At 31.8% G+C, this 20,274-nt stretch overlaps 2 protein-coding genes across 7 annotated transcripts in view; one reads left to right on the top strand and one right to left on the bottom strand.

The window, feature by feature from the left end:
• LOC127732979 (leucine-rich repeat-containing protein 28-like) overlaps positions 1 to 20,274 on the bottom strand; it is a 252,942-nt gene that overhangs the window by 26,407 nt on the left and 206,261 nt on the right. The gene's annotated exons all lie outside the window — the stretch shown is intronic.
• Positions 1 to 20,274, top strand: part of LOC127732947 (coiled-coil domain-containing protein 171-like) — a 179,481-nt gene that overhangs the window by 1,893 nt on the left and 157,314 nt on the right. For all 6 annotated transcript variants that reach the window (XR_007996523.1, XR_007996521.1, XR_007996520.1 and 3 more), the window contains exons 2-17: positions 3,344 to 3,468; positions 3,832 to 3,988; positions 4,831 to 4,910; positions 5,174 to 5,348; positions 5,636 to 5,748; positions 8,685 to 8,773; positions 9,528 to 9,568; positions 12,835 to 12,929; positions 13,578 to 13,670; positions 15,306 to 15,466; positions 15,654 to 15,792; positions 16,368 to 16,473; positions 16,834 to 16,940; positions 17,455 to 17,544; positions 18,961 to 19,122; positions 19,950 to 20,156. Coding sequence is in view for 1 of the 6 variants with exons in the window: in XM_052242155.1 (XP_052098115.1) it covers positions 3,361 to 3,468; positions 3,832 to 3,988; positions 4,831 to 4,910; positions 5,174 to 5,348; positions 5,636 to 5,748; positions 8,685 to 8,773; positions 9,528 to 9,568; positions 12,835 to 12,929; positions 13,578 to 13,670; positions 15,306 to 15,466; positions 15,654 to 15,792; positions 16,368 to 16,473; positions 16,834 to 16,940; positions 17,455 to 17,544; positions 18,961 to 19,122; positions 19,950 to 20,156 (1,923 nt within the window). In the remaining 5 variants the exon portion in view is untranslated. The remainder of the gene's footprint in view (positions 1 to 3,343; positions 3,469 to 3,831; positions 3,989 to 4,830; positions 4,911 to 5,173; positions 5,349 to 5,635; positions 5,749 to 8,684; positions 8,774 to 9,527; positions 9,569 to 12,834; positions 12,930 to 13,577; positions 13,671 to 15,305; positions 15,467 to 15,653; positions 15,793 to 16,367; positions 16,474 to 16,833; positions 16,941 to 17,454; positions 17,545 to 18,960; positions 19,123 to 19,949; positions 20,157 to 20,274) is intronic.

Raw genomic sequence — 20,274 nt, 5'->3', positions numbered from 1 at the left:
GTATATCACAAAAAACAGACTCAACAGTAAAAGTTCATTCATCAAAGTTCATTCACCTAAGACTTGTAAAAGAAAGGCGGAATATACCAAACAGCTATCAAACGCGTCACGATGATTTTGCCACCGGGCCACAAATCACTTGTGTTTTTTAACATTGTTTAAGGTGTTCAAGGTGTTGCATGTCGGCTATAAGTACTTACAGAGAATTTATTTCCATGTGCAAAGAAGATTGAAGGTACCAACATATACACATATGTACTTATTTGGTGTTGTATTACAGCTATCATTAACGATATAGAGCATGTATTTCCATATGTAAATAAGCTTGAAGGTACACTATGAAGGTAAAGAAGAACTCAAATTATATATTTGATTTATTTTTATTCATTACGATATCATACATTCCAAAAAGTATTCAAAATATCCAATCATTAAAAAAAATGTTTCATTTTAACATGTTTAAAAATTCACCAATTCATGAAAATATAAATATTTTGATATACATCTAAAAAACATCAAATAATTCAACCAGATTTGAATATAAAAATAGGGTACAAACAAGTAGGGTGAGAACGTGATACCAATTATTGTCATGATCATCAAAGGCCAAGTTCATTCATATATCCTGATCCTGATTCTAAGGTAAAAATTGACACAACTTGTCTCTCTGTACTATTTTTTCCTCTTGTGGTACACCGTGGCAATTTCTTGTGGTACTTGACATGTTAAAGAAAGACGAAAGATAACAAGGGGCTATCAATAGAATTAAGAATGGAAACAGGGATTTAAACTTGTCACAATGACATTGCCCCAGCAACAATGAATACCACAAAAACCAGGCTACAAGGCACATGTTTATTAGGTGGTATATTTCAGGTATAAATTCCTACAGAGCATTTATTCCATTTTTAGCTCACCAGGGCCCGAAGGGCCCCATGTGAGCTTATGCCATCACTTGGCGTCCGTCGTCTGTCGTCGTCGTCTGTCATCGTAAACTATTTCAAAAATCTTCTCCTCTGAAACTACTAGGCCAAATACCTTCAAAATTTAAATAAATGTTCCTTAGGGTATCTAGTTTATAAATTGTATCCGAAGTTTTGATCCATCGACAAACATGGCCGCTATGGCTAAAAATAGAACATAGGGGTCAAATGCAGTTTTTGGCTTATATCTCAAAAACTAAAGCTTTTAGAGCAAATCTGACATGGGGTAAAATTGTTCAATTGGTCAAGATCTATCAGCTCTGAAATTTTCAGACGAATCGAACAACCCATTGTTGGGTTGCTGCCACCGAATTGGTAGTTTTAACAAAATTTTGCAGTTTTTTGTTATTATTTTGAATATTATTATAGATATATATAAACTGTAAGCAGCAATAATGTTCAGCAAAGTAAGATCTACAAAAAAGTTAATATGAACATAATTTTCAATTGACCCCTTAAGGAGTTATTGCCCTTTAAAGACAATTTTACACAATTTGTTCATCAAGTTTGCTAACATTTAAAAATCTTCTCCTCTGAAACTTCTGGGCCAATTACCTTCAAACTTTTAACTAAATTGTATCGGAAGTTTGTATCCATCGACAAACATGGCCGCCATGGCTGAAAATAGAACATAAGGGTCAAATGCAGTTTTTGGCTTTTATCTCAATAACTAAATCTTTTAGAGCAAATGTGACAGGGTAAAATTGTTTAATTGGTCAAGATCTATCAGCCCTAGAAATTTTCAGACGAATCGAACAACCCATTGTCGGGTTGCTGCCACCGAATTGGTAGTTTTAACAAAATTTTGGTTTTTTTGTTATTATTTTGAATATTATTATAGATATATTTATATAAACTGTAAGCAGCAATAATGTTCAGCAAAGTAAGATCTACAAAAAAGTTAATATGTCCATAATTGTCAATTGACCCCTTAAGGAGTTATTGCCCTTTAAAGACAATTTTACACAATTTGTTCATCAAGTTTGCTAACATTTAAAAATCTTCTCCTCTGAAATACAGGTGAGCGATTCAGGCTCTTGAGAGCCTCTTGTTAAAGAAGCTTGAAAGTACCAACATATATACATTTGTATGTATCATGCTTTTAAAATCTTCATTGTTTTTACTCATACCAAGCTTACTTCATGTATTTTACTGTACACCAAAACTAGTTATAACAATAATCATGACTTTTAAACACATAACAATAATACCAAATTATCTTTGTAAATACCAAGTAACAGTTATCATAAATATTTAACAATTAATAATAATAAACTAATCACAAACAAAAAATATTTATTCCAAAAATTTGTGAATTTTTATTTATGAAAATATAAATATGTTGATTGAAAAAAAGGGGCAAAAATGTGGGTTGCAATGTGTAGGGTGCTTACATGTTAAGGGAGTGATTCGACCATACCCCTAATTAATGCTTTATATCTCAATTCACATATAATCCTACATTTGACATATACTCAGACCAGTTGAGGTACCCTGCTTTGGTATAAAGGGTAAAATTAGAAATCACACCTAACACCCAATGGCTTGTAGTCAGGATGTGTCTGTAGGGGGTTATTTGGGGTCATGACACTCGGACACTAACTTCAATCTGAATCTTGACTTTAATAGTAATTTTTGAATTGGGGGAAGGGGGTGTCTTCCAAACTCTTTTGGCTATGAGTGCCTCCTCATTACTTTGATTTGTGCCAAAAGGTCTATAAAATTTGAACTTCCCTTCCAAAGAGAATGGTGACTCAGTGATATTTTGAAGGGGACTCTTGCATTTTTGGTCAAAATGAGATCTGAAGTAATTTCATCAGCAGGAAAACATTTATTATCCTGGTCAATGTTGGTTTTATTTTCTTAAACAAAATATGTGATATCTTTAACAGAAATTCATCTGGCAAAAACATATAACAAGGAGTTATTTGAATCTGGAATAATTTTGAATTCTAGAAAATTGGTAAGAAATTTTTGATGAAAACTTACCCAATCAGATGACTAAAACAATCTGAAATATCAGTGAATAATTCAGGTAGTTTTCATCATACATTTCTTAATCTTATCAATGTTCCAGAATTCAAAATTATTCTAGATTCAAATAATTCCTTGTTATATGTTTTTGTCAAATAAATTTCTGTTTTAAGATTGTAAAATAATTAGTAATAGGCTCACTATGTTTTTCAGAGGAACCATAGGTCAAAGTGATGTACTTGTTTAAAAAATACCTCAAAACATTGAAAATAAAATTCTCAGGTAAAATAAATGAATAATTAGACTATATCAAAAGGTAATTGACCATTTTATAATGTTAAAGTCTCCCACTAATATTAAGTTTTTAAAATTTGGCTTTGTTCCAGAATGTTGAAGTAACATCATGGAGACTAACAGTGAAATGTACCCTCCTATCCAGCCGACAGAAATGGGGACTGCAGGCAGTGGAGAGGAGAATGACTTTGGAACACAGTTGTATCATGGATATACAGTATGTAGATAACTTTCGAATTATCATTTGTTTAATATCATCTACATGTTTTAGAATTATCATTTGTTTAATATCATCATGTCATCATTAGTATAAGTATAATGAGATGTGGTATGATTGCTAATGAGTCAACTCTCCACCAGAGACCAAATGTCTATACTGTAATTTTGTCTGACATTTTTCAAGTAAAAAAATGTATAATTATGTTTTTGACCTGCCATGTTTAAAATTATTTGAAATAACAAAGTTTTGAAATTATATGTTACTGCTAAGTAGACTTCAGATTTATGATATAAAGTAAAGGATCACTAAATTATTGTACACTATAAAACTTGTCAATTCCTGATAATTGAAATATTTCAGAAGCCAGGAGATATATCCTATGGGTTTGGTAGTCCAACCAAAGATTGGAATCTGTCTAAATCTTCTCCGTCACAAGAAGATGGAAAACTTCGTCTTGAGAACAATCAACTAAGAATACAAGTTAAACAGTTCCAGTTAGACTTGCAAGCTGAACAAGGTAACTTAGCCTGATGATCAAGATGATTGTACAATAACTGTTGTTATACAAATGAGATGTTTGTTCTTATTCAAATACAATATGTTTAAGTCAGACCAGTAAACAAATACTTAAGGAAATTAGGACATGTAGAGAACTTGTTTAAAGATTTGTGGGACAATGAGACAGTAACTAATGACTGAAAAAAAAAAACAACTAAAAAAAAGTAAGCGGTCAACATATTATCTTCAACCAAAGAACTGTGACTATACAATATGTAAAAGACCAAATTGCCCAAGTCTGAAAAAGGTTGGAATAAATATAATAGACACGGTGTTACCTAAATGACAAAAACACTAAGATACAACAAAAGACAATTGTTAGCAAGGTTACTGACTTGGTACAGGCACATTAACATGTGGCATGGTTGAACTAGTTACACAATAAAATTCAGTACTAGAAACATGTTTAACTCCTTTATAAGGGTATAATCATGATAATATATAGATAACAAAAACTGCAAGAAAAACAATATAACTCAAAATTATACAAAAACAGCTCAGAGTTTCTAAACAAATGCAAGTTCAAAGGTTCTTAATTTTCTGATATAAAATCATGATGTCCTACATTCCTAATTATATAATAGTATTTTACCCTGTGTACAGTAGAATTTTCGTTCATTGTTCACTGGTGTTGTGGGTAGCACTTGTTACGAACTGTAAACTAATAATAAGTAAATCATTACATTACAATAGATTTTACATAATGGTTAAATCACACAAAAATGTTGAATGAATGAAAAGAGAAGATTTGGAATGTCTTCTAAAAATAGACTGCTCCAATTTTATATTTTGTTTTAACAGAGACAGTGTCCCAGCTAAGAAGACGTTTAAATGCTGTAGAAAAAGAAAGACTTGAATCAACAAGTCGCTCAAATACTGAGGTAATATTAATATGTGTGAACAGTAGTATAAGGTTTTTAAATATTTACAAAACGATCACCTTTTTTTAGGTATCTTAATAAATTTCACAATTTCTGAAATACAGAGATAAATTACAATAAAGATTCTGCATTCTGAGATTTTAAAGAACTCCTTAGGCAAAGTTGAAACTTAGGTTCTACTCAAAACTTCACATCCTTAAGTGAATTGATATTTGTTCATAAATTGAAGGTTTAGTAAGATTAATTTTGACCTGAATTTGCAGATATCTGAATTAGAAGGATCAGTAGCTAGACTGCGGTCCCAGCTAGAGAAAGGAGAAGCTATTAGACAGAATCTAGAGTTTGAACTAACCAAGTCAAGACGTGATGTTAATCAACATAAACAGTCCAGTGCAGAAAAAATAGCTAACTTTTCTGACATCAGAGAAGATTTGGAAAGTAAGAAACTTTGTTTAATTGTAGGATTGACGTTTTTGCTCCTCAAAAAAATAGAAATATGTTGGTTTAAATTAATTTGGCCAAAAATTCCTAATAGTTTTTTTCTACAAATACTTTTAATGTGCTATCTAATTGTTTATAATTGTGATAATTTGAAAGTTTGCCCATTGTTTAAACAGCAAATGATAATGAAAATTTTCTGGTTACTTTTATGATTGTTTTAAGAGTACATAATTATAAAAGAAAATTTTGTGAAGTAGAATAACGTAAAATTTGATTTATCTAAGGAAAGAATTTTGAACTGACAGAAGAACTGACAAAAATGGAAGACAAATTTCAGTCAACACGTCAATCTTCAGAGGACAAAGATAGAAAACAACAGAGGAAGATGGAAGAAAAGGTATCAAACTAAAGCTACAAAGTGTAGATAAGTGAATGATTTTTTTTGTATGTTCAATGTTTAGAAAGGATTACTAGATCTAATTCCTGGTGATACTGAGACCTCACAGAAAGATTTATCTGTATATTATACTAAATCCATGTTTGTTTATTTGAATACCTGAGTGTTTATCATGTTAATTTGTAAATTCATGATAACATGATCGATCAGTACTTGCATTGACACTTTATACCATTTAAAATAGAAAATCAAAATATAATTATTACTCTGATATATTTCTTGATTGGTAAATATTATATTTGTTTTACAAGATAAGATTTTTAAAGACCAGGTGTAAGATAAAGCTGTGTGTTTTATGACTAGCTTTCATAGTTCAAATAATTATAGAATTTAGATAGTAACTTTACATTTATCTTTTTATATGTATATTTATTCACCATTCAATTTATTGCAAATAATTCTTTTATATTGCATACTGTCAAAAGATAAACTTTAAGTGTGATCATGAGACTGACATCCGAATAGTTCTGCTGACCCTAACATTTCTTTAAGTGTGATCATGGGACTGACATCCGAATAGTTCTACTGACCCTAACATTTCTTTAAGTGTGATCATGGGACTGACATCCGAATAGTTCTACTGACCCTAACATTTCTTTAAGTGTGATCATGGGACTGACAACCGAAAAGTTCTACTGACCCTAACATTTCTTTAAGTGTGATCATGGGACTGACATCTGAAAAGTTCTACTGACCCTAACATTTCTTTAAGTGTGATCATGGGACTGACATCCGAATAGTTCTACTGACCCTAACATTTCTTTAAGTGTGATCATGGGACTGACATCCGAATAGTTCTACTGACCCTAACATTTCTTTAAGTGTGATCATGGGACTGACATCCAAATAGTTCTGCTGACCCTAACATTTCTTTAAGTGTGATCATGGGACTGACATCCAAATAGTTCTGCTGACCCTAACATTTCTTTAAGTGTGATCATGGGACTGACATCCAAATAGTTCTGCTGACCCTAACATTTCTTTAAGTGTGATCATGGGACTGACATCCGAATAGTTCTGCTGACCCTAACATTTCTTTAAGTGTGATCATGGGACTGACATCCAAATAGTTCTGCTGACCCTAACATTTCTTTAAGTGTGATCATGGGACTGACATCCGAATAGTTCTGCTGACCCTAACATTTCTTTAAGTGTGATCATGGGACTGACAACTGAAAAGTTCTACTGACCCTAACATTTCTTTAAGTGTGATCATGGGACTGACAACCGAAAAGTTCTACTGACCCTAACATTTCTTTAAGTGTGATCATGGGACTGACAACCAAATAGTTCTACTGACCCTAACATTTCTTTAAGTGTGATCATGGGACTGACATCCGAATAGTTCTACTGACCCTAACATTTCTTTAAGTGTGATCATGGGACTGACATCCGAATAGTTCTACTGACCCTAACATTTCTTTAAGTGTGATCATGGGACTGACATCCGAATAGTTCTGCTGACCCTAACATTTCTTTAAGTGTGATCATGGGACTGACATCCGAATAGTTCTGCTGACCCTAACATTTCTTTAAGTGTGATCATGGGACTGACATCCAAAAAGTTCTACTGACCCTAACATTTCTTTAAGTGTGATCATGGGACTGACATCCGAATAGTTCTACTGACCCTAACATTTCTTTAAGTGTGATCATGGGACTGACATCCGAATAGTTCTGCTGACCCTAACATTTCTTTAAGTGTGATCATGGGACTGACATCCGAATAGTTCTGCTGACCCTAACATTTCTTTAAGTGTGATCATGGGACTGACATCCGAATAGTTCTGCTGACCCTAACATTTCTTTAAGTGTGATCATGGGACTGACATCCAAAAAGTTCTACTGACCCTAACATTTCTTTAAGTGTGATCATGGGACTGACATCCGAATAGTTCTACTGACCCTAACATTTCTTTAAGTGTGATCATGGGACTGACATCCGAATAGTTCTGCTGACCCTAACATTTCTTTAAGTGTGATCATGGGACTGACATCCGAATAGTTCTACTGACCCTAACATTTCTTTAAGTGTGATCATGGGACTGACAACCGAATAGTTCTACTGACCCTAACATTTCTTTAAGTGTGATCATGGGACTGACAACCGAATAGTTCTACTGACCCTAACATTTCTTTAAGTGTGATCATGGGACTGACAACCGAATAGTTCTACTGACCCTAACATTTCTTTAAGTGTGATCATGGGACTGACAACTGAAAAGTTCTACTGACCCTAACATTTCTTTAAGTGTGATCATGGGACTGACATCCGAATAGTTCTACTGACCCTAACATTTCTTTAAGTGTGATCATGGGACTGACATCCGAATAGTTCTACTGACCCTAACATTTCTTTAAGTGTGATCATGGGACTGACATCCAAATAGTTCTACTGACCCTAACATTTCTTTAAGTGTGATCATGGGACTGACATCCGAATAGTTCTACTGACCCTAACATTTCTTTAAGTGTGATCATGGGACTGACATCCGAATAGTTCTACTGACCCTAACATTTCTTTATTACTAAAGATAAATGTTAGATGATCGTGTGTTGTACTGATCCTTTTTTTTTTTAAATTCATTCTTCAAAGATTAACATTAAGTGATGTTTTGAATGACTACCAAAATGATCTTACTGACCCTATGAATTCTTTTAATTCATTCTTCAGAGATTGGAAAAAAAATATTATCAGACAGATTGTTTTCCAAATTTTAGAAAATATGCAAAAATATTTTCTGATCACCAGGTTCATACTTCCAAGGGTCAATTTAGGTTAAAACACTTTTTTTTTAGACAGGGCCTTATTTTTACTGTGGTAATCTTTTAGTCATTTACAATTAAAAAAAAATATTATACTGAACTTTTCACAGAATCATGAGGTATCCAAACTACAAACTGAGTTAGAAATAATGAGGGCAGAAAGAGACAAACTAGATTCTCTGGTGCAGCAACATGAAAAGTTTGTATGATTATAATGTTGTTTTTATACCATGTAATTTTAATGTAATCTGTTGGTTGTTAAATGTTACAGTAAACATTTCAAAATTCAAATACCAAAACTTGTACTGGTTAAATAGGAACATGCATGATAAAGTATTTATTAAAATAATGAAATATGATAAGACTTTGCATTATCTTGTGATAGGATAGACAGGAGGTGGAAATAAGAATCTGCATGGGTACTTAGTCTTATCTTTTTAAGAAGGTGACTAACTAAACTACAGTATACTATCAACAGGGTGAATAATATCTCAAGATTAGGTCAAGTTCATTTAGTGGAGGAATTAAAATAAATATACATTTGTCATCTAATTGAACATATTGGGGAATTGGATATTTTTGTTGTCATTTTATTATTCTTTTCTATTTAGTATCTGATTTTCTGAAAACTTCTGTATTAAGTGTCTGATTTTCTGGAAACTACTGTATCAAATATCTTATTTTCTAAAAACTACGGTATCAAGTATTTGATTTTCTGAAAACAACTTTATCATACAAATGAAAGTTGACTTATGCAAAGGATATTGGGAAAAAATATTGCATATATAAGCAGCTAGTTGACATAGAAAGTCACAAAATACCTTAGCAGAGTATATATTTGTTATAATAGTGCAACTTTCACATGCTCACAGGTGTAATTAACCTTGTCATAAATGTAATATATTTTTTTGGGGTTTGAATTTGTAAAAAGATTTTTTAATTTATTATTTCAGTGGTATTGGAGATATGAGTGACAAAATTCAAGAGTTGGAGAGTAAGTATATCACTAATCAGGAATGACATTATATTCTTGGAATTATCAAGCTTTTAGCTGTTTTTTTTTATACCCCCTATTCTAAAAGTGTGGTCTATATTGCAATCATCTGGTCTGTCTGTCGTTTTTTTGTCTCTCCTGTGAGGCATTTGGATTGCTTTTCCGGCGACAGCTGCAACATTGGTGGCATCAACAATTGTTAAGTTTTCTGCTTAACTTAGTTTGATAGATCATTGATATTTAATATAAGTTGCATTACTATCAGTACATTTCAGTTCCACGACTATTTCCAGGCCCTGCCCCCTAGGTCATGGTCCAGCAAATTTGAATTAACTAGCAATTTTCCATGTTAATTTTTCTGCTTAAGTTAATTTGATAGGATCTACTTGTGATAGATCATTGATATTTAATTTGAAGTTGCATTACTATCAGTACATATCAGTTTCACAACTATTTTGAGGCCCTGCCCCTTAAGTCAAGGTCCAGTGACTTTGAATTAATTAGCAATTTACAATGTTAAGTTTTCTGCTTAAGTTAGTTTGATAGCATCTTCTTGTGATAGATCGATGATATTTTGTATTATCGCTATTTTGTTTATTTTTCCTTTGATCTTTTTTTGTGAAAATTTTTCATATCATGCTACTCGCTTGAGATAGAAAATTATCGTCAGAAAATAAGAGCGCACGTGCCGTTGTCAATGTAGAAATTAACAATGTCACAGGCAAAATAGCGATAAACAGATTATCAATGGTCTTTCAAACTCGAAGATGTTTCTTGGCCACATCTCATCTCATCTCAGGGCTGTTGCCCTTCGATGAGATTGTAGCTGAGAAACACCCTCTTGTTTGAAAAACCATAGATAATCTATAATGAAGTCGCATTACTATCAGTACATATCCATTTTATGACTATTTCCAGGCCCTGCCCCCTAGGTCATGGTCCAGCAACTTTGAAGTAATCAGCAATTTTCAATGTTACAGCCGATTTCAATGAGTGTGTAGGAAAAGGTAATATCTTTGGTTAGCTTGCTTGGTAGCTGAACCGTGAAGTCATTATTAGGTTAGGTAAACTACCCTCCTTTATGAGTAGACTAGTCCCACAGGTAACCAATTCTATCTGTCTGTCAGACTAGTCTACTCATAAAGGAGGGTAGTTTACCTAACCTAATAATGACTTCATGGTTCAGCTAGCAAGCAAGCTAACCAAAGATATTACCTTTTCCTACACACTCAATGAAATCGGCTGTAAGTTTTCTGCTTAAATTAGTTTGATAGGATATACTAATGATAGATCATTTATATTCAATACGAAGTTGCATTACTATCAGTACATCTCAGTTTGTCGACCATTTCTAGGCCCTGCTCACAAGATCATAGTCCAGTGACTTTGAATTAATAAGCAATTTTCAATGTTAAGTTTTCTGCTAAAGTCAGTTTGATAAGAACTACTTGTGACAGATCAAGGATATATTGTATAAAGTTGCATTACTATCAGTACATCTCAGTTTGTCGACCAATTCTAGGCCCTGCTCACAAGATCATAGTCCAGTGACTTTGAATTAATAAGCAATTTTCAATGTTAAGTTTTCTGCTAAAGTCAGTTTGATAAGAACTACTTGTGACAGATCAAGGATATATTGTATAAAGTTGCATTACTATCAATACATCTCAGTTTGTCGACCATTTCTAGGCCCTGCTCACAAGATCATAGTCCAGTGACTTTGAATAAATAAGCAATTTTCAATGTTAAGTTTTCTGCTAAAGTCAGTTTGATAAGAACTACTTGTGACAGATCAAGGATATATTGTATAAAGTTGCATTACTATCAATACATCTCAGTTTGTCGACCATTTCTAGGCCCTGCTCACAAGATCATAGTCCAGTGACTTTGAATAAATAAGCAATTTTCAATGTTAAGTTTTCTGCTAAAGTCAGTTTGATAAGAACTACTTGTGACAGATCAAGGATATATTATATAAAGTTGCATTACTATCAATACATCTCAGTTTGTCGACCATTTCTAGGCCCTGCTCACAAGATCATAGTCCAGTGACTTTGAATTAATAAGCAATTTTCAATGTTAAGTTTTCTGCTAAAGTCAGTTTGATAAGAACCACTTGTGACAGATCAAGGATATATTGTATAAAGTTGCATTACTATCAATACATCTCAGTTTGTCGACCATTTCTAGGCCCTGCTCACAAGATCATAGTCCAGTGACTTTGAATTAATAAGCAATTTTCAATGTTAAGTTTTCTGCTAAAGTCAGTTTGATAAGAACTACTTGTGACAGATCAAGGATATATTGTATAAAGTTGCATTACTATCAATACATCTCAGTTTGTCGACCATTTCTAGGCCCTGCTCACAAGATCATAGTCCAGTGACTTTGAATTAATAAGCAATTTTCAATGTTAAGTTTTCTGCTAAAGTCAGTTTGATAAGAACTACTTGTGACAGATCAAGGATATATTGTATAAAGTTGCATTACTATCAATACATATCAGTTTGTTGACCATTTCTTGTCCCTGCCCACAAGATCATGGTCCAGCGACCTTGAATTAATAAGCAATGTTGCTGTCCATCAGTTTGTCTTTTTCTGAATTTTATGTGGACAGGCGAGACATATCTCTGTGTCAACAGTTTATTTCTTCTGCCCTTTTGTCCAAAAAATATTTTTCTGGCAATTTCTCAGAAACTACTAAACAGAAAGACTTCATATTTAGTCAGTAGCTTGACAGTGATGATTTTGAATGTATGTGCACTTTTCAAGACTGTAAGGTACCTACTTTAAATTTTCAATGTTGAATGAACTTAGAAGAAAACATTTTTTTGTCACATAGTTCAATAATACTGTACAAAATAACTTCATATTTGGTCAGCAGCTCAACCTTGATGAGTTGTTACATGTGTAGGTTTTTCAGATCTGTCAGATTCTGACTTTTTGTTTTGGATACTTTGAATTAAGAGGAGGGGGGGGGGGTATGCGTAGCAGGAAAACATATGCACTCTTGTTATTTTTAACATGCTCAGTTTTCAATTATCAGTTAAAAAGTTAGACAGGAATATTGGACCCATATGAAAAGAGTAAATTCTAATTTCTCACGTACATTATGTCAGCAGAATCACATATAAGTTTTTGAATAATCATCTAATGTCCAAAATGGTTTCTTATTTTACACATGTTATTAGATATACTGAGTAACCATTACTTTGGTAAATGTTTTATATCTTGATTTGCATCTTAAGAAGCCAATTTTAATGTAGTTGAAAGAAAGAACCAGACAGAGAATTTAAGAAGAACATTGACAGAAATAGAGTATGCTAAAGAGAGGGAAGATAGACTGAAGAAAGATTTAGAGGTAAGAGGAATATTGACAGAAATATAGTGTGCTTAAGAGAGGGAAGATAGACTGAAGAAAGATTTAGAGGTAAGAGGAATATTGACAGAAATAGAGTATGCTAAAGAGAGGGGAGATAGACTGAAGAAAGATTTAGAGGTAAGAGGAATATTGACAGAAATAGAGTATGCTCATGAACAACTTGGAGGTTTAGTATGCAATGAGAGGAAGGATTGGTTTAATGACTTTTAGGTTAGGAGAATGTGAATACAGTATGCCAAAAAAAGTGAAAATAGACTCAGACTAAACTTAAGAGATAAAAAAAAACTTGGATGGACTTGATTGCAATTGAAAAAGTTAAAAAATGCTCAGTTATTTTCCCAATCTTATTCTTCTTTATTATATATTGTAAATGTAGTTGAAACAGAATAAGAGATGACACTATTATCCTTGTTTGCCTTAAAAAGACTCACTTGCTTGGAATGCTTTTTTTTATGATTGTAAAATCAAATTACTATCAAAATCTAAAAAAGTTAAATCTACACAGTGCACCTTTATTCTTCAGTAGAGTACTAAATCTTTGAGGGATCTGAACAAACGGATGAATATTATTAAGTCTTATTAATTTTGTTTTGTTATGAGCTATTTTTTATGAATATTTTCTTGCAGGCTGCATTACATAAACTGAGAAGCATTGAAGAAAATATAGAAGCAGAAAGAGCATCACATTTAGAAACTAAATTTAACTCTGAAATTGTACAGGTAATATAGATATTCAACTTGAAAAGATATTTTAGGATAAGTTTATCAAATCATGTTCTGACCAAGAATTGTGTTAGTGGACATAAGTTTATTTTTATAGAAAATTTTGATTGTTGAACTCAAGAATGTAAATGGATTTGTAGCAGTAAAAAAACCCAGAGAAAGTGGTGATACATTGATGTTCTCAGAACCTATTCTTATATTTTTATTGTTTTATAAATTAGTCATTTGTTAACAAATTACAAAACCAATCAGATCTATTTTGAGTTATGTGGGGAAATGACCTGTGTTATAGTTAAAGCATATTAAGAAAGAATGTAAGCTTATGACAGCTTTATATAAATAAACATAAAATCCACAATGTCATAAAATTATAAGACTTTTCCATAAAAAAGGAAAACAATTAGCTCAAATATTCCATATTGCATTTTACTTTCTAAAGGTACTTGAAAATGGTATAATTAAACTCAAATACTGAATAGTACCTCAAATTTCATAACAAGATACTTTAAACTGCTTGGGATGTGGAAAACTTTGGGTGCTTATTAATTTGATGTAATTTTCAGATAATCGATTGTTTGTTATTTATGTGTATTAGTGCCGCCATAGTTGGCTGGAATGTTTTACATGGTTTTCCTTTTCAAAATAATTGAACTTTAGAACCTTTAATGGGGCATTAGCTGTCAAATTCATGCCCACCGATTAGACTCAAAATCTCTTAATTTATTTATAACTTACTAAAACGTCTATCCAAATTATAAGTCCTAAAGAAACAATTTACAATGCATGCATTGGTCATAATGTATCAATATTTTGTGTGTATTTTAGAATAGATGCCATCTAATTAACCATTGATGATCTCTGAAAAATTCTGTAGATCATATGACCTGATGTAAACATAAATATAGATATAATTAAACAGGCAAGCAGGTGCAATTGTATTATGAAGATTTTTCTGAATCTGTTAGATATCATGTCATAGACTTATAAAATATGTAAATCATCGTTTTACTTATTTGAATGATATTTGTGGGCAGAGTCCGTCAACGAAAGGGATCTTGCAGGTGGCTGCCTTGTTTCACTTTTCAATGTTGACATTCTTTTCTTTTTAATAACTAAACATGCTGAGCCCATGCATAGCTCATCCCAGTTAAGGGTTAAATTGAAGTTTGCATTAATACGGATTCCAATGAGTTGAATTATTGACTTGCAAGCCAATAATACATCATCAATGTTTTTGAGCTTATTTTGACAAAATTTAACTAAAACTGCCTACTATTAGCCAAATATTATTTCACAATGCTGCTTTTATAACTGTTTGAAACAAAAAAAATCATATTTTGATTTTTTTGTCAACTGCATAGCTAATGCCCCTTCAAAACTGATATAATCTAACATTGAAAGTCTTTTAGTAGTATATAAAATTTTGCAAAAAGACTAATCTGTAATTAACCTGATTTATGGAAAGATCTTAAGGAGGCTATCTGATTTGCAATAAATAACAAATACATGAACTAGAATACTTTCAAGAGGCCAAAGTTTTCACATGACCATTTTTTTATGCTGATGGCATTGATACAAAAGATCTAATATATATGTATATTACTAGTTAGATATGTTAATTATGTTTTGTAGTTAAGAGTGAGAGATTTAGAGGGTGCATTAGATGTAGAGAAATCAGCAAATAATGAAGCAAACAAAGCCATTGACAGACTGACCAGACAGATTAGAGAATTAGAACATTCTTATGATGAGGAAAGGAAGAATGGGAAAGAACTGGGTGTTAAACTGGAAAGGTTTGTTCTTATTAGAATACAGTAGGATGTACCAACTAATTTCATCAGAAGTTTTAGAAAAAAATATTAAATGCAAATAGACTCAAACAGTAAATTCTGAAACCAGGAGATTATTTTTTTCCAATTGATTCCCCTATTTTTCCAAATTAATGTTTTTCTTATTTTTGTTATATATTTTGTTATATAGAACAGAAAAAGAATACAAATCAGTGAAGAAACAGCTAACAAATGAAGTAGATAACAAGAAGAATGTGATTGGTAGTTTGTCTAAAGAGTTAGAAGTCCATCAGAAGAATTTCAATGAACTCAAAGATGAGCTTAATAAGGTAAAACTTAAGAGCCAGAAGAAAATGTAACTCAAAGTACAAAATAATGTAAAAACTAGCAGGAATTTTGTATAAAATACTACATGACATTTCTCCACTGTAATCCTCTTATATAGTGATATTTTAACAACTTTTTGAAAAATGTTTGTTTACACTTATTTGAATGGACGATTTATTATGTTCCTTAGTTTATACATATTCTATTTGCTTAAATATGCAAAGGGGATAAGACACAAGTAAATTAAACTTACAAAGTCTTCTCCCAAAAATTATGTTCCTCCACTACAAATTAAAATTTGATTTTGTCTACCTGAAAACAAAAAGTTGAGAATTTGCTTGCCAGGCAAGGCTTGCCAGGTAAGGCTTGCCAGGTAAGGATTGCCAGGTAAGGCTTACCAGGTAAGGATAGGGTGTATGTATATGGTACATTGTAGAATGTCAACAATCAACATTGTATATGTAATTGGTTTTTTTTTACACAAATGTGACATTGGATCTATATGTGCTTTTTGTATATTGTATAATAGTTTATAAATATTTGACTGTTCCTAATGGTATGCATCTGTTTTTTACAGGCTAAGAAAAGACAGATATATTTAGAGGAGACGTATGGAGGTAGCATGAGAGAGTTAGAATTACTGCTACACAATTTCCAGGTTGATGAAAATCCTAAAAAATCAAGTAAGATATTCAGTAATCTTATTTTACCATTTGATATTGCACCATTATCTCTACAAAATAGTATTTTGTTTTAGAGAAATTTTATAGTATTTTGTTCATACATGATTTTCGTTAAAAATATTTTCAAAAATGTATTTATGTATGATATTGCCAATTGTTGTTTGTTTAAATTTTTTGCAGACTTAGATAACCAGTCTTCAACATAATGTTCTGCAGTTAAATCAATTGCATAACAAATATTTGGATGATCTTTCATATGTTGATTTAACCAATGTGATAACAGAAGTGGCACATGGTGTCCTTTCGGACACATTTTCTTATATATTTTATTTTGATAAATGTTTACATACATTATTACAGGAGGAAAGAAAGAATCAGACAAGTTACCTGCCCCTACAACTGTTCTGGAGTCACTTAGGCATACCTTGTCAGAATACAAGAGAAGACTGGAAACTACGAGTGATGAGGTAAGTCTGTACAATACTCACTATAAGTGATTTAATAAGTCAGTATCTTAGTCTCCATATTTACTTATTAACAATTAAATCAAGTGATTTATAAATTTCTGATTAATGTTCGGCAGCAAATAAAACATGGTAACACTGTCATAATGAATTTACCATGCTTTGTAGAATACTGACACAACGAGTCAGGGTTTCCAAGTGTTAGCTCACATGTAGATCAGACACATTGTTTTGACTTAAAGCAGAACAGTGTTAACGCACTCATGAATTCTAAGTGCCTTGTGGAGAAGCAAAGTCTTTAATTTGACCCAACTCATGATTGAACCTAATACCTCCTTCACAGGATTCATTAATATTAAAATAGAATTTTATATCATAAATAAAAAAAAAGTTTAGTGTATTCTATGTTCCCTAAAGATAAGAATAAAGATGTTATTATATATATATAATAATCAAAAACATATTTCATTTATCATTTAAAAAGAAATATACAATAAGAAATGTATGTGTTTTTTAGCTGGTAAGAATGAGGAAACTATGTGAAAGTCTTGGAAAAGAGGTAGATCAATGTAAAGAGATGATCTGGGCCAAAGATAAGTCATTAGAGGTTAGTATGATAATTTTATAATTGCAATGCAATATTTTGCATTTGGTCTGTTGGACTAAAGGGAGACTATTCAATTCATTTGAATAAGTCTAATTATTACATTGCATTCATAAATAATGTGTTGTCCAGTCACTTGTTGAATGATTTTGATATCTTACTAGTTCAATCAGTTATTTATGTAAATATTAAACTGACATATTTCTTGTAACTTTTTGGCTAACAAAATTACAAATAAAAAAAGACACTCAGCAAATAAAGAAAAGTATTACTATATATGTTTGAACTAATCTTGAATATGCTGCTAAAGTCATAAAATTTCAAGTTGTATATTGGTAGTAAATGCACTGTTATATTGTGTGTATAGTTTTTTATACAGTGTTCTATTTAAAAGTTGTCTTTTCTGTAATTTGTAAGATTTACTTATGTTTTATAAATCTGTTTTCATCTGTTAAAAGTTTCATGTGAATTTAATGTTAATTTAGCTTAAGTATTGATGTTTCATATAGATATAAATAGTTATAAAATAGTTTAGTTTACTTATTTTTATCTTTAAAATGAAAACAAAGAAAAAAAATAAATCTTAATTTTGTAAGTTATTTTTTGACATACAGAATAGAATTCAAACAAAAGAACAAAGTTTACAGGTATATTGTTTAAACAGAAAATATCTTTATTTCTGTTGAAGTAATAAAGTAGTGAAAAGTTACTTCATTACATTGGCCAATATATAGTTAAGCTACTTAATTGATGGTGGCTTTTTAAATTATTTTAACATTTAGTTATGGTGCAGGTGACCTGTGAGGGAAATTTGTTTTCTATATCTTAGGGATTTACTTTTAAAACTGTAAACACAAGTTTTGTAACATTGGTATCTATGGGTAAATATTTTCTATTCACTAATTAAGAAATGTTAAGAATTTGAAATTCATTGTGGATTTTTCTAAAATAAAATAAGTAGTTGTTTATAAGTTATACTAGTTTTCAAGTAATTCATTGACTGCTTTACTGTAGACAAAATATATACAACAAACCTGTTCATTTATGACTTAAATCCATAGCAATGAATCTAAATGCAAAAAAAAAACAAGTTTATATAGCATGTCTTCACTTCACACTGAACACTTGATGTCTGGTAACTAATGGGACTTACTCTTTCCATGTCTTTACTGCTAGCAGGAATATTAACAAGGGTTAATTTGTTTACTTCTATGTCATCTGGTCTCTGGTGGATAGTTGTCTCATTGGCAATCATACCACATCTTATTTTTATATTAAGCTTTAATGAAATGACAGGCTGTTGATTCGGTGCACGATTTTGACTAGGCTCTAGTATGGAAAACGTGATTTTCCACAGACAAGTTTGGTATTATTAAAAATTAACATTAAGGTTAATAGAGATTTCTTTTAATTACACAGGATGCTCAAAAGAACTACACTAGGACAGCCAAGGAATTGAATAGAGTCAGATCAGAGTATGGTGAACTGGAGAGTACTCTTACTAAGATGAAGATAGACCTTCATAGTACAGCATCAAATCAGACCAAGGATAGAAAGAGGGTCCATGAATTATCAGAGGAGGTAGGCCTTTATCATAGTACAGCATCAAATCAGACCAAAGATAGAAAGAGGGTCCATGAATTATCAGAGGAGGTAGGTGTGAAGCCATAGTACAGCATCAAATCAGACCAAAGATAGGAAAAGGGTCCATGAATTATCACAGGAGGTAGTAAGCCTTTATCATTGTATAGTATTAATTCAGATAAACAATGGGAAGGAATGTAGGTCTTGGTCAGTGTACAGTATTTAATCAGACCAGAGATAGGAAAGAGTCCATGAATTGAGGAGATAGACTTTATCTATAGTATACCTAATCAGGATGTAGATAGATTAGTGTCCATGAATAGTTGGAAGAGGTACATGTATGTCTTGATCATAGGACAGCTTACTAGTCACGTCTAGGAAGATGGTCTCTGGGACAGAATTGAATAGAGCAACAAATTTATGGAACAAATCAAGGATTCATAACAGTTTTGGAAAGACTTCTTGCTGCAAATTATCTACTTGGGGAAAGGTATCTCTCATACTTAAAAATGATGAAGTTATGTAAAAACAGGGTGATTTTGAAAGTTTTTGCAATCCTCATTATGAATATGGATACAGTTAGAGCAAGTTAAGTAAATGAGTAAGGAGATATTTGGATATATTTATCTTAATAATTTTATTGATGATAATCTGAAGGATGATTTCCAGTTATTGAAAGATGTTTAACACTTATTTTTTAGGTTTATATGGGCAAAAAAAAAATGGCTTTTTTTCTTTCTAAGACTGACAATTTGTATTTTACTATAAGTTCATTATTTACAAATATTCCACATTAGCATTAACTTGAATTTTTTTTTTAACAGATTATGAAGCTTGTGAAAAGACAAAAGAATAATGATGAAGAAAAATTAGCTTTTCTCCATGGAATGTACCAAAGGCTGTTGGCAGGGCGAGTCATGGTGTCAGCCAAAGACCATGGATTGAACCAGTTTTCCTGGGGTGATTTAGCCAGTTTGGTGTATGATCAAGTATCTGCCTTAGTATCATCTCATCAAAGAGCTGAAGAAAAGGTTTGTTAGCACCACAGTCCCCTTCATCAGCCTGTTCTATGGAGATTACCTTTGAATCTATCTATGTCCCATGATATTGTAATACATGTATCTGTGATGATGTCACATATGGGAAATT

This window comes from Mytilus californianus, unplaced genomic scaffold, assembly GCF_021869535.1.
Source record: "Mytilus californianus isolate M0D057914Y unplaced genomic scaffold, xbMytCali1.0.p SCAF_3, whole genome shotgun sequence".
Taxonomy (NCBI): Eukaryota; Metazoa; Mollusca; class Bivalvia; order Mytilida; family Mytilidae; genus Mytilus; species Mytilus californianus.
Note: the sequence above shows the minus strand (reverse complement) of the source record. Positions and strands in the feature narration are given on the sequence as shown.